This window comes from Phoxinus phoxinus (genome assembly GCF_949152265.1).
Source record: "Phoxinus phoxinus genome assembly, chromosome: 3".
Classification (NCBI taxonomy): Eukaryota; Metazoa; Chordata; class Actinopteri; order Cypriniformes; family Leuciscidae; genus Phoxinus; species Phoxinus phoxinus.
This window is the reverse complement of record NC_136878.1, coordinates 20,405,377-20,417,678: the sequence shown is the minus strand read 5'-3', so window position 1 is coordinate 20,417,678 and position 12,302 is coordinate 20,405,377. Positions and strand designations below refer to the sequence as shown.

The following is a 12,302-nucleotide window of genomic DNA, read 5'->3' as shown; positions in this document are numbered from 1 at the left end:
TTATTTTTACTTCGGGTTTTTTTTTTTTATTCATAAAAGTAGCTGATCTTAAACCAGTCTCTTTGTCCCCCGTAGTCGCTTTACTCCGTTAAACGGTTACATGGAAAACGGATGAGCTGATCTTAGATCAGCTGTTAATACAGTAATTGTGACGTCAGCGGAAGTTTCGGGAAATGTGGAGAAAGAGGTCCGTCACTAAACACAGACCGCCGACGTTGCGTACTGGTGTGTGAAGGGGTAAAATAAACATTAAACATACAGATTTAAATAGTTCTTTGAAATCATGCCTCCGGGTAAGAATTTTAGGAGGAAGAAAGAGGATTCATCCGACGAGGAAGACGATGAGACAAAAGCCGTGGTCAGGTAAGTTAGATAATTATGTTTATCACATTCAGGCCAAATACGCTAAGCCATAATAGATCAACCGAACTAACTTTCAGAAAAGCATTTATACACGTGTCAGAATTCAGATGTTACATGTAGATGCCTTTTTATAGACAATATATAATGTAAATATGTTACACTTAAATTTGTTTTCCAAGGTCCAAACTGGATGAAGCCAAGGAGCTTCAAAGTCTACGAAAAAGGCAGCATGGAGTAAGGTTGGTCAGATGTGATGTCTAGTCAGTCTTTTAAACGTTTGCACAAGTATTATTTTTGTACAGTTTTTAATTTCAAATTTTTAATCTTTTTCAATTATGCTAAATTATTTTCGGAATAATACATGCTTCTTTTTCATTCTATTCCTCCAGCATTGCAACGTTACTTGTAGGAGAGAAGCTTCCTTTGGATGCTGAGCTTGAGGTATGTTTTTTTTTTTTTCCTATTTTTAATCTAACTACATTTTGTAGTACAATGAAGGTCTTGTAGTGTTATAGTTTATACATCTAATAACTAATTAACCAATCATTTATGAACTAATAGAGGGGTAAAATAATGTTTTGTGCGTTAGGACGACCCATTTAAACTGAAGACTGGAGGTGTTGTTGACATGAAGAAAGTCAAAGACAGAAACCGAGACATGTAAGTGTTATGATATCATGTTTGCTTTTCATTTAAAGTTGATGTTTTTATATTTTACAACTTAAATAATTAACTTTTCCTCCACTATAGGACAGCTGATGAAAACGACCTGAATCTTGGTACATCCTTTTCTGCAGAGACTAACAGACGAGATGAAGATGCAGACATGTAAGTTCCTATGTGTGTGTGCAAACCATCTGCATTCAAGTTTCTGCATGATGGTCTTTCTTCATTGGTGTTTTTGCCTCAGTTTATGTTTTTATCTTCTCTCTCCTTGTATGTGATTTAATTCAGGATGAAGTACATTGAGACTGAGTTAAAGAAAAAGAAAGGCATGGTGGAAGCAGAGGTGCAGAAGGTTAAGGTGAAGAATCCAGAGGACCAACTGTACGAGCTTCCAGAGAGCATCCGTGTCAATTCTGCCAAAAAGACCGAAGAGATGTTGTCCAATCAGATGCTGAGTGGAATTCCAGAGGTGGATCTGGGGATAGAGTATGTAAAGACCAAAACTAATTCAGACATTTTCCATTGATTGCATCAGATATTTTTCTCTGTAGTCTGGCTAATTAGACCTACCTGGCTATGGATGCCAACTCTAAAACCCTCTTTTTCCAATCCTTTTAAGTGCGAAGATAAAGAACATCATCAGCACAGAAGATGCCAAAGCAAAGCTGCTTGCTGAGCAGAGGAATAAGAAGAAAGACAACGGGACCTCCTTTGTTCCCACTAACATTGCAGTGAATTACGTCCAGCATAATCGCTGTAAGTGTACACATATACTACCGTTCCTTCGAAAGTTTGGGGTCAGTAAGATTGTAATGTTTCTGAAGTCTCTTGTTCACCAAATACTGTAAAACAGTACTGTGAAATAGTATTACCATTTGAAATAAGTCTTTTCTATTTTAATAATTTAAAATGTAATTTATTTCTGTGATTTTCAGCAGCCATTACTCTTCAGTGTCACATGATCCTTCAGAAATCATTCTGTTGATTTGCTGCTCTAGAAATGTTTCTTATTTGCAATGTTGACAGCAGTTGTGTTACTTAATTTGTTTTTCATATTTTTTCCCAGGATTCCTATATGAATAGAAATGACAAAACATTGCATTTTAAATATAATTTTTTTGTAACAAATGTATTTGTCCTTTAATAAATAATTATACAATGATTTCTTTACATAAACCAATTTACTAGATCAGTAAACCTATGTGTATTTTATATTCAGAAGTATTGTTTTGTCCATCACATCAAGATTTAGTTCAGTTTTATGAATTACAGCGTCATCCTTGCCTAATGTTTAAACATGTAGATTACTAACTAGGAATATTTTAAACATTTCTTGTCCTTCCCTAAAGAAGAAATGTTAAGTCATGTTCTATTCTTCTCTCAAGTCTATCATGAGGATGTGAACGCTCCCCAGAGAAGAGTCCACAGAGAAGAGCCCAAAGCCAGGCCGCTACGAGTAGGAGACACTGAGAATCCGGCACCTGAGCGTAAGATCCTGTTTTGCTTAATTGACAGATTGAATTGCATTTAATGAATTTATGTTGATGTTTTTGTTTTGCTTTTGGGGCCTTCCTTAGCCTCACCACCCAACTTCCGCAAGAGACCGAATAACGAGAAGGCCACAGATGACTACCACTATGAGAAATTCAAGAAGATGAACCGACGATACTGATCCTCCACCTTTGTTATTCAACTAGACGTACACTTTTTTTTTTTTTTTCTGTAAACTGAGTGATGTAAATATTTTTTACCGGTAAAAATGTCTCCATAGCTTACAATCATAAACATTTTACAATAAAACTTTCCCCAAAACATTGATAGTTTTTGCTAACTTTTTAAAAGTAGAACTGTACTGTGCAACATGTTAATGTTATGCGTTTCAGTCTGATGTGGAACAAATCAACAAAATTGCTTGATTACTGTACTAATTAAACCTAATATTTTATTATTAAAAGTTTTTTTTATTCTACAGAATTTCCTAATGAAATAAAAGTAAAATTGTAATCTCTTAGTTTTTGCTCGGATGTCTTGTAACAATCTAAAATGGAAAGGTCACCTTAAGGTATCACAGCAATACAATTTTATATTTATATATATATATATGAGAGATTCCCCACTTCTATGTAAAGTGCTTTGATTGCAGAGAAAAGTGCTATATAAATGTAACAAATTATTACTACGGTATTATAAATGTGTGCGTGACTAAAATAATGACAAAGAGAACACTTCATTGGCAGTCATGAAGAGCATTACAGTGCACATGTACTTACATGTAACATATAGTGACAGTGTATTTTGTTGAATAAATAGAGGAGCAATATTTACTCAATGTATGCAGCATCTTTACAAAGAAGTCTCATTTTCAATTAGCATACAAAACACCATTTTTACTTAAACTAGTTTAATTACAGATTTTTTTTATTCTACTTTTCTTTTTTTGCTGAACAATGATGAAAATAATGTAAAGAATAGTTGTATTATTACTCAAACTAGAGGCATTAAATGTAACCAATAAACAGACAGAAAGAAAAACACTTTATTATACCACTGTTACCCAGAACTAAGTTACCCAGCTACAATACTGAAAATACTATTTATAAGAAATGTTCTCAGTATTAATTCAGTTTCATTTTTCATCAATTCAAGTAGTTCTCTAGATTTGCAGTCTACAGCTGGAGGTTTTAGATGGGGTTTATTTAGATGGCAAGTTTCTTGGCTGTGTAATCTAACTGGTCCATGAAGGAAGCCGCCAGTATTTCACGACTGCTCACTAGTGCTGCTGCCGTGCATGGACTCCTGTGTCCCCAAATGGTCTGAATCCTCTGGGTTGGCATGTGAAAGGTCAGAGGTCGTCTCGGGGGACCCCCAACTGTCCCGCCGATGAAAGGCCTCACAAAGTGGCAACTCAACACCATCCCACTGTCCACAGCTAGAAACGTTATACACACACGTTACACACAAGCACACAAACAAACATTTCTACTGTCCACTTCTGCCTAAAAACTAGGAGAACAATATATATATGAATAATGAACATTCGTAAAGGACACATACACAGACAAACTCACAAAACATGAAAGAAATGGGAAAGGAAGCCCAAGCAGGAAAAAGGAAGTTGTGAAAAGCATTATTCAGGATTGCCACTAACTTATTGATTGGAAACGTGTGGTCACATGATGTCCTTTGAGTTTTGGTCTGTCAGATCACATTACTCTTCTGTTTGCTGTGTTTCTGTGCATTGAACAGATGTGTGTAGAGTTTAACAATAGAATTGCTTAATAGAGGAAAAGCGAAAGGCTGTAAGCAGCAGATAATTTAGACTATGAATTCAACAGACAGAGGCAGAACATAAATTCCAAATCGGAGACGAGCAAATAATAGATCGGACACTAAATGTGCTCTCGTTTCTATCTGGTTTATTTATGGAATTTGAAATGGTTTGTGGAAAAACTGACAAATAATCTGATACATTTTAAACAGGCACTTATGTGACCAACACTGTTTCTACTAAATACGTCACCACAAAGAAACATAGTATAGTGCGATTCTAAACCACAGAGGAAAACAATGCTTTTTAAAATGATAAATATTACATTTTGAAATTGACATATGCCACTGAAAGCTAAAATAGTTTGCCAGTTGCACAATATTCAATTAATTTAACAGAAAAAGAAAAAAATGGCATTCATGAATTCTGAGAAGAAGAAAAAAACAAATTGTTTCTTGATCTTAACAATTTTCTTCCAGTAAGCAAATTAATGATTCTTTAAAAGTAATTTATACAATACTTACAGCACCCTATATTCTTTTTTTATTATTCTAAAGTCTGTGAATTTTGAAGCTCATCCAACATTGTGTCCAATGAAATATCAAATTACATTAAAATTAAAAACTATTTTCATTATAACCCAAAGAAATGTTCTCTTCACATATAACTATTAATGGTTACAATGTTGCGCTTCAAATATAGCTTAAATGTATCTAAAATCTTTAAATAGCAATAAAGATTCAGATTTATCCTATACTAATCTCAATAAAAAAAATTATCCGACCAGCACCATTAATAAAAGTAAATACACATCCTGATTCCTGATTGCAATATTAAGTAAATCTTCTAAAACACAATTGATTAAGGCACCCGGAGGGGAACTATTTACATGCACTTATACATGTATAACAGAAGGGTTTTCTTGTACAAAACCAGTAATATGGAAAGTGCTTTATCATCTCTTTGGTGTGACTGCAATATGGATGGATATGACAATATGGATTTGACTATATTAGAAGCATAGCAGAAACAGATATGATGATGTCTGGCTTGTTATATACATGACAAGTGGAATAAAACCCAAGGGTCTACAGTATCTAAATTGTAAGTGAGTCTTACTACATGACTGAGCTGTGTGAGAGGAGAATACACTCTTTCATTAGCTATAGGCTTACCTGCAAGAACGAACACTCTTATTAAGGCACAATGGTATGATATGAATGTGTGTATGTGTATGGAGGACCAAACTAGCAAGATGTAATAAAACAAATACGGCAAACCAACAAGGTTAGCGCATATTTTAAAATGATCAACGGTTGGAGCCAATAAATTGGTTGTCCAAGTAAGTTAAAAATATCTTTATAGACATATTAATGCCCGGCTCCATAAATCACTGTGTGTTATGTTCTTATGATGTACATATGCATCACATTTGTAAGCAATGGTAGGCAGAGGTAACTGCACACGTTTGGGATCACTGGTCTATTTGTACCTGGAGGAGTAATACTCTTCCTCGAGCTCATACAGGTCGATGGCAATCTCATCACGCAGGGAGATGAGCTTCTTGTCGCACTCTTCCTGCAGCGTGCGCAGCTGCTGGTTGCGGAGACTGATGGCCTCATTGACAGAGGGGAAGTCATTAAGGATGAGGAACTGCTTAAGGTCCGAGACAAGCTTCATGAGAGACTCTCCTGCACGTACCTAAAACACAAACAAATTGAAGGTATGGTACACACAAAAACGAAAATTATGTTTTCAATTACTCACCCTTATGTTAACCCATGAAACTTTCATTTTCATCTTCAGAACACAAATGAAGATCTTTTTAAAGAAATCTGAGAGATTTATGTCCCTCTTTTTGAAGTCTAGTCGCTTCAAAATGTAAAGGGATTGTATAATAAATCCTTATGAATCGAGCAGTTTAATTCAAGTCTTCTGAAGAGACACGGTCGCTTTATATGTCGAACAGATTTAATTTAGGCTTTTATTCACATATAAACATTGATCAACGAACACACATACGCCAAACCAAATATGGTAAACGGAAGCTTGACCTGCAAGAACCAATGAGGTTCATTCTCGCATCACGGCAGCACATTTGAGCTCCCGCAAGCACCAATGAGGATTGTTCTCGCGTGTAACGCAAGTACAACTGAGATTCTGTTTACCATATGTGAGTGCCCTATGTATATATCTGCTGATCAATGTTTTACAATCTCTTTATGAACGTTTTGAAACGTCAAAGTTTTGGGTGATTAGACTTTCAATGAAGGGAGAGAAATCTCATAGATTATTTTTTTTAAATCCTTTTGTGTTTGAAGATGAACGAAAATCTTATGGATTTGGAATGACGTAAGCTTGAGTAATTGATGACAGAATTTTCATTTTGGGGTGAACTATCCTTTTAAATGTGTTAACTGGTATCTGAGGTGTCTGTTTATCACTGTAGATCTTACTATGTTGGCGGCTCGCACATGCATTTCATAGTGGTCCTGCTCAGCTTGTGTCGCCCTGAAAACCTGAGTCTCATCTTCCACCTGATCGATGAGATAACCAGATTATTGTTTTGGAACTAAATCTTATCAATGTGAATGTCATCCAGCAAAATGCATGCATGCTATTGCTAACATACCTTGGCAGTTTTGATTATTTCTGTAAAATTGTCTAGAATTGACCTGATGTCATCTTTAAGTCTCTTGTTGTAGTTCTGCAGTAGAGACTCTTTGCTTTGCGGGAGGACTCTCTGTGAGGTCATCTCTGCACTTTTCGGTCAGTCACTCTCTACTTAGTAAGGATCTGAAACAAAACTTTATTAGAATTGCAATTCATTTTCACACAAACCGTTACTAAGCACATATAATAAACAGGCAATTTTTTTAATGAAATTGTGCTCTCAAAAATAATGAAAAAAATATTAAAGTATGTTCTAATTTTTAACCCTTAATAATACTGGTTATTACATGTATAGCTTAGAAGTTAGTAATATCCATACGCAGTCAGTTTTTAGATTTCATACTGTACACTTGTAAATCCTGGTTTCACGTTCTTATCTGCATAATAAAGAGATCAATTGGACAAATATGTGCTCGTGATGACGACGCAATTTCATTTAATAATAGCTCGTTCATCTGTGAAAATGTCTATTCTGGTTATTTTAAGAAACACATAAAAGTGGTATTTTTATAACCAAGAGTACCGTCTCTATTCTTCAACACAGTTAACGTTAGATTACTTTGCTTGCGAATGTCTCCATTCGAGATTTATTTTGTTTCCCTTAGACGCTGTAACTAAACAGCGCGTGAATATCTCTCCATTAATAATTAATGAGTTAAGAACAGTGTAGGTACTATAGAAAAATCTATAAAATCGCTACTTACACCTGCAAACATTCTTCTAATATCGCTTCTTCTTCTTCTTTTGATGTTTAATGGCGGTTGGAAAACCAGCTTATGGTTCATATTCCGCCACCTACTGGGATGGAGTCTGAGGCAATTATATCAAATAATATTAAAAGATGGAAAAAATCTACTTACATTCTATTATATAACTCTGTTATTTTCAGGAAAGAGCTTTATAACCTTTAACGTTATACGAACTGTTTAGCACATTCTGTAATGTCAGAGAATTTGAATTCCTCTTTTAATTGGAGTCTTTTACTTTCATATGCCATAAAGTTAATCAGCACATATGCTCTACAGTTTCTGGAAGTCCACGATGATTACATTGACCGGATTCATGTTTTTTTCTGATATCGCTTAAAAACCATACTGTCTATGTTAAAAACATGAGCTTTTGTTCTGTCGCGTACAGATGATGTCATTGCCAATTGTCGCGGTAGTTATATTTCCCACAATCCTCTCCTTCTTCCTTTCCGTCTGAACCAACATGGTGAGTGTCGGATGGTTTTGACTTGGAACCCTTCTCTTCTTAAAATCCTTAAGCATCCTGATTTGTAGGCTGTTGTAGGGCGCATAGTAAATCGTTTATGGATAATAAAGCACCAGCGCTTGCTCTCTGAACGAGAATTGTGATCATTTTAAGTATGTAGATGAAGAATTATGATAACTTCTACAAGATGTAGTGTCCGCTTTATGTCAGCAGTGACGCCTCGAGATGTGGCGCCTTTAGACCGTAAGCATTTAATTGTCTGTAGTTTTTAAACGGACTCCCTCTATTATTATTTTTAATAACATGTTTATTATTACGTGTAACGTTAACTCAATGGACTTTAACTCGAATGCTAACACGTTAGCGTATTGATTTGTAGGCCAAAAATAAATCGGATCGGCCCTCTGGTGTTTCTGAAACACATGCGTTGTTGTAGTCTACAGTATTACTCCCTTTTGTTAGTAAAAAAAAAAGCCCATTATAATTAATGAAAATGCAGTGTTGGATAAGCGTTTATATCTGTGATGCTACATATTTTAAACAATTACGTTGCTGCACCGCATGTCACAACATAAGTTGGTGTATTTTTATCTTTAGTTTTTCTTTTTGCTTTTGCAGTGATGATTTGAATTTCTTCACCTGAACATTGTGTAGAACTCATTTTAAACTGAGCAAGAGCTGTAAAATGCTGTTTCTGTTTAATTGCTCAATGACTCAAGTTAAGTAATGTTGTTGGTGTCTTTCCACAGCCTAAGGGGAAGAAGGCTAAGGGGAAGAAGGTGGCACCAGCCCCTTCAGTGGCCAAGAAGCATGAGGCCAAGAAAGTCGTGAACCCCCTGTTTGAGAAGAGGCCTAAGAACTTTGGCATTGGTGAGTAACAACTGGACCGTTGATGAGATTTGAGTCCACAGTCATTTGAAGTGTGTGACAGTCAAATAAGTGCAGATGATGTAACTAATATTTGCTATCTTAACAAGAATGCTGACAATCTTCCACCAAGATCGCTGATGCACAAATGTATAGAAATCAATTAAAAAGATTTTTGGCATTTACTGCAAATTAAAGTCATGCGCTTTAATCTTCAGGTCAGGACATCCAGCCGAAGCGGGATCTGACCCGATTTGTGAAATGGCCACGTTACGTCCGGCTACAGCGGCAGCGGGCTATTCTCTATAAGCGTTTGAAGGTTCCCCCTGCGATCAACCAGTTCACCCAGGCTCTGGACCGCCAGACCGGTGAGTCTTTTGACATTCTGATGCTGTCTGTACAACAATGCATGTTGTAGATAGTGGATTTTGCTGATGCGATAACTAAAAATGGATAATGGGCTAGTAAGATTAGTTGGTTTTTAATCTGTAATGTGAAGGAAATTTTCTGCTTAATATAAGTGCTTTACTAGAAAATTAACAATTTACCTTGATAATATAAGTAATTCATAATATAATTAAAAGGATAGTTTACCCAAAAATGAAAATTCTGTCATTTACTTGCCCTCATGTTGTTCCAAACCTTTAAGATTTGTCTATCTTTGGAATACTAATCAAGGGAGATTTCTGTTCCTCCATTGACCATGCAACGAGCACTTTCAAGCCCCAGAAAGGTAGTAAAGACATCATTAAATGAATACATGTGCTTCCAGTGGTTTAACCTCGATTTTACGAAGCAACACGAGTCCTTTTGTTTGTGCAAAAAAAGCACAATTCAATACTTTTACAAAATAGTCATCTCCAACACATTCAAAAGAGCACCACATGCATGTTGATGTGAGCAGATATTGTGTGAATGCATGTTGAAGATTAATATTTTGTAAATAAAGTGGTGTGAAAAAGGTTTGTGCAAACAGCACTCGCTTCGCTTGATAAAATTGAGAGCAAACCACTGAAGTCACAAGGATAACTTTAATGATGTCTTTATAGCCTTTCTGGGACTGAAAAAGTACTTGTATAGGCTGTAAATGGAGGGACTTTCATTAAAAAGACTTTAATTTGTGTTCTGAAGATGAGCGAAAGTCGAATGAAATGAGGGTGAGTAAATTATGCCTTTTTTAACTATCCATTTTAATGTTATCAAGTCTCATTGAATATCTGGGCAGTAAACTTTTTTTCCTTTCTTTTTTACATAGAACCAAAAGTTCCACCAGTTAACCAGTAAAAACATTGATCGGCCTCTAAATATTTTGTATTACACGTGACATTTGACTTTTTGTGGATGTGCAGATGATGTGAAGAATATTTGCTATCTGAAAACTTGATGACAAGTTCCCACCAAGATCACTGATGCACTGTTGTATATTGTATAATGCTGCCTATTATACAAGAATTTGTGTTGGCTTAAAGGGATAGTTCACTTTAAAATGAAAATTCGATCATATACTCACCCTCAAGTTGTTTCAAACCTGTATGAATTTCTTTCTTCTGCTGAACACAAAGGAAGATATTTTTAAATGTCAGTAACCAAACAGTTAACTGGTCCCATTGACTTCCATAGTAATTTTTTTTTCCTATGGAAGTCAATGGGACCTGGTAACTGTTTTGTTACTGACATTTTTCAAAATATCTTTTGTCTTCAGCAGAAGAAAGAAATTCATACAGGTTTGAAACAACTTGAGGGTGAGTATATGATCGAATTTTCATTTTAAAGTGAACTATCTCTAAGTTTGCCCTAAATTGTAAGCTTGGACCTGGCATTGTCGCAAGAAATATGATTGCTGAAAAACGAACGGCTTTTACATTTACACTTAATTGTTTAAATTGAACTTTCTGTAGCTACCCAGCTGTTGAAACTGGCCCACAAGTACAGGCCAGAGACCAAGCAGGAGAAGAAACAGAGACTCCTGGCTCGTGCTGAACAGAAGGCTGCTGGAAAGGGAGACGTGCCCACCAAGAGGCCACCAGTCCTCCGTGCAGGTGGGTCTTTTTAAAGCGTCTTTTCCTTCAATATACTGAAAGGTACAATCTCTGAGTTACTCATTTGTACATGGCATCCATCAGTTCTCAACCTTTTTGACTTCAAGGCCTGCCTGTGTCTATTGCTAACTATATACACTTCTTTTTTTTTTCTTATTTCTCAGGTGTGAACACAGTGACCACACTAGTGGAGAGCAAGAAGGCACAGCTGGTCGTTATTGCACACGATGTGGATCCCATTGAGGTGTTTCTTTTTGTACAGAATGGACATCTTGTCATAAATTGTTGTGGTTGTCTGCAATGATGTCTTGAATTTCTTCAACTGAGTTCAAAATGAAGATTCAAAATACGAGCTTTTTAACCCTGAGCAGCAACCACTCAATGTCTCTCAGGAGCATTTCTGTAACAATTCTTTACAGAATTGTTTTGGCTTCTGGTTTGATTTGTATATGTGGGTTTTGTTGTCGATTCTTAATTGGTTTAATTTGTCATCTGTAGCTGGTGGTGTTCTTGCCTGCTCTGTGCCGTAAGATGGGTGTCCCATACTGCATTGTCAAGGGCAAGGCCAGACTGGGCAGACTTGTGCACAGAAAGACCTGCACTTCTGTTGCCTTCACACAGACCAACCCGTGAGTAACACACACATTCATGTTTCACTTTTCCTGTGCTGCACATCCTATGGCAATGATGTCTGAATTTCTTCAACTGAACAACCATGTGGTTTCAAAGAGCTTTTTAACCCTGAGCAAAATGATTTGCAGTTTCTCACTAATTTGGGCATTATGGACACAAGACCTGTGTGGTTAATGTTTTGATTTTGTCCTTTCCTCCCACTCTTTAGTGAAGACAAAGCAGCTCTTGCTAAACTGGTGGAAGCTATCAAGACCAACTACAATGACAGATATGAGGAGGTCAGTTAATTTCCTGTTGTGGTTGCAATTCCTGAAACTAATAAACTACACTTTTAATTATTTTCAATTTAACATTGTATAACCAAATTGCTTTCTGCTAACTGATTTCTGAATCTAATATTTCTTTCTCCCGTTTCAATTCTCTCTTCAGATCCGTCGTCACTGGGGAGGCAATGTCCTGGGTTCCAAGTCAACTGCTCGCATTGCTAAAATCGAGAAGGCAAAGGCCAAGGAGCTGGCTACTAAACTGGGTTGAGTTCCCATCTTGTTTAATAAATAAAAATGTTCACACAAGTATCT

General features: G+C 36.2%; 3 protein-coding genes across 7 annotated transcripts; 2 read left to right on the top strand and 1 right to left on the bottom strand.

Moving 5' to 3' along the window:
- Window positions 1–74: 74 nt before the first annotated feature.
- On the top strand, window positions 75–3,353 carry cUnh9orf78 (chromosome Un C9orf78 homolog). The gene is made up of 9 exons (XM_079607963.1): window positions 75–363; window positions 543–602; window positions 753–804; window positions 953–1,023; window positions 1,114–1,191; window positions 1,318–1,515; window positions 1,649–1,785; window positions 2,415–2,516; window positions 2,607–3,353. Exons 1-9 carry the CDS (start codon window positions 284–286, stop codon window positions 2,699–2,701), a joined length of 873 nt encoding a protein of 290 aa, XP_079464089.1. The 5' UTR covers window positions 75–283; the 3' UTR covers window positions 2,702–3,353.
- A 198-nt stretch (window positions 3,354–3,551) lies between these two features.
- On the bottom strand, window positions 3,552–8,176 carry med22 (mediator complex subunit 22). 5 transcript variants are annotated; one of them, XM_079607964.1, is made up of 6 exons: window positions 7,883–8,133; window positions 7,675–7,780; window positions 6,930–7,093; window positions 6,754–6,834; window positions 5,790–5,998; window positions 3,552–3,958 (listed from the first exon to the last, which is right to left on the bottom strand). In XM_079607964.1, the coding sequence occupies exons 3-6, from the start codon at window positions 7,050–7,052 to the stop codon at window positions 3,787–3,789; spliced, it is 585 nt and encodes a 194-aa protein (XP_079464090.1). In that variant the 5' UTR covers window positions 7,053–7,093; window positions 7,675–7,780; window positions 7,883–8,133; the 3' UTR covers window positions 3,552–3,786. The 5 variants fall into 5 exon arrangements, with proteins under 5 accessions (XP_079464090.1, XP_079464091.1, XP_079464092.1 ...); XM_079607965.1 differs by having other exon boundaries at window positions 7,876–8,063; XM_079607966.1 differs by lacking the exon at window positions 7,883–8,133 and having other exon boundaries at window positions 7,675–7,801.
- rpl7a (ribosomal protein L7a) lies at window positions 8,165–12,296 on the top strand. Its single transcript, XM_079607969.1, has 7 exons — window positions 8,165–9,055; window positions 9,271–9,420; window positions 10,951–11,091; window positions 11,256–11,335; window positions 11,590–11,720; window positions 11,933–12,002; window positions 12,154–12,296. Exons 5-7 carry the CDS (start codon window positions 11,623–11,625, stop codon window positions 12,256–12,258), a joined length of 273 nt encoding a protein of 90 aa, XP_079464095.1. The 5' UTR covers window positions 8,165–9,055; window positions 9,271–9,420; window positions 10,951–11,091; window positions 11,256–11,335; window positions 11,590–11,622; the 3' UTR covers window positions 12,259–12,296.
- Window positions 12,297–12,302: the final 6 nt, after the last annotated feature.

Excerpts from the sequence above, each read along its gene's own strand:
- rpl7a (XM_079607969.1), top strand. The coding sequence starts at position 11,623 with ATGGGTGTCCCATACTGCATTGTCAAGGGCAAGGCCAGACTGGGCAGA. Across the intron at positions 11,721-11,932 it reads GCCTTCACACAGACCAACCC|TGAAGACAAAGCAGCTCTTG; the intron begins GTGAGTAACACA and ends CCCACTCTTTAG. Across the intron at positions 12,003-12,153 it reads ACAATGACAGATATGAGGAG|ATCCGTCGTCACTGGGGAGG; the intron begins GTCAGTTAATTT and ends TTCTCTCTTCAG.
- cUnh9orf78 (XM_079607963.1), top strand. The coding sequence starts at position 284 with ATGCCTCCGGGTAAGAATTTTAGGAGGAAGAAAGAGGATTCATCCGAC. Across the intron at positions 364-542 it reads GAGACAAAAGCCGTGGTCAG|GTCCAAACTGGATGAAGCCA; the intron begins GTAAGTTAGATA and ends TTGTTTTCCAAG. Across the intron at positions 603-752 it reads AAAAGGCAGCATGGAGTAAG|CATTGCAACGTTACTTGTAG; the intron begins GTTGGTCAGATG and ends CTATTCCTCCAG.
- med22 (XM_079607964.1), bottom strand. The coding sequence starts at position 7,052 with ATGACCTCACAGAGAGTCCTCCCGCAAAGCAAAGAGTCTCTACTGCAG. Across the intron at positions 6,835-6,929 it reads AAATAATCAAAACTGCCAAG|GTGGAAGATGAGACTCAGGT; the intron begins GTATGTTAGCAA and ends CTCATCGATCAG. Across the intron at positions 3,959-5,789 it reads GAAGAGTATTACTCCTCCAG|CTGTGGACAGTGGGATGGTG; the intron begins GTACAAATAGAC and ends TAACGTTTCTAG.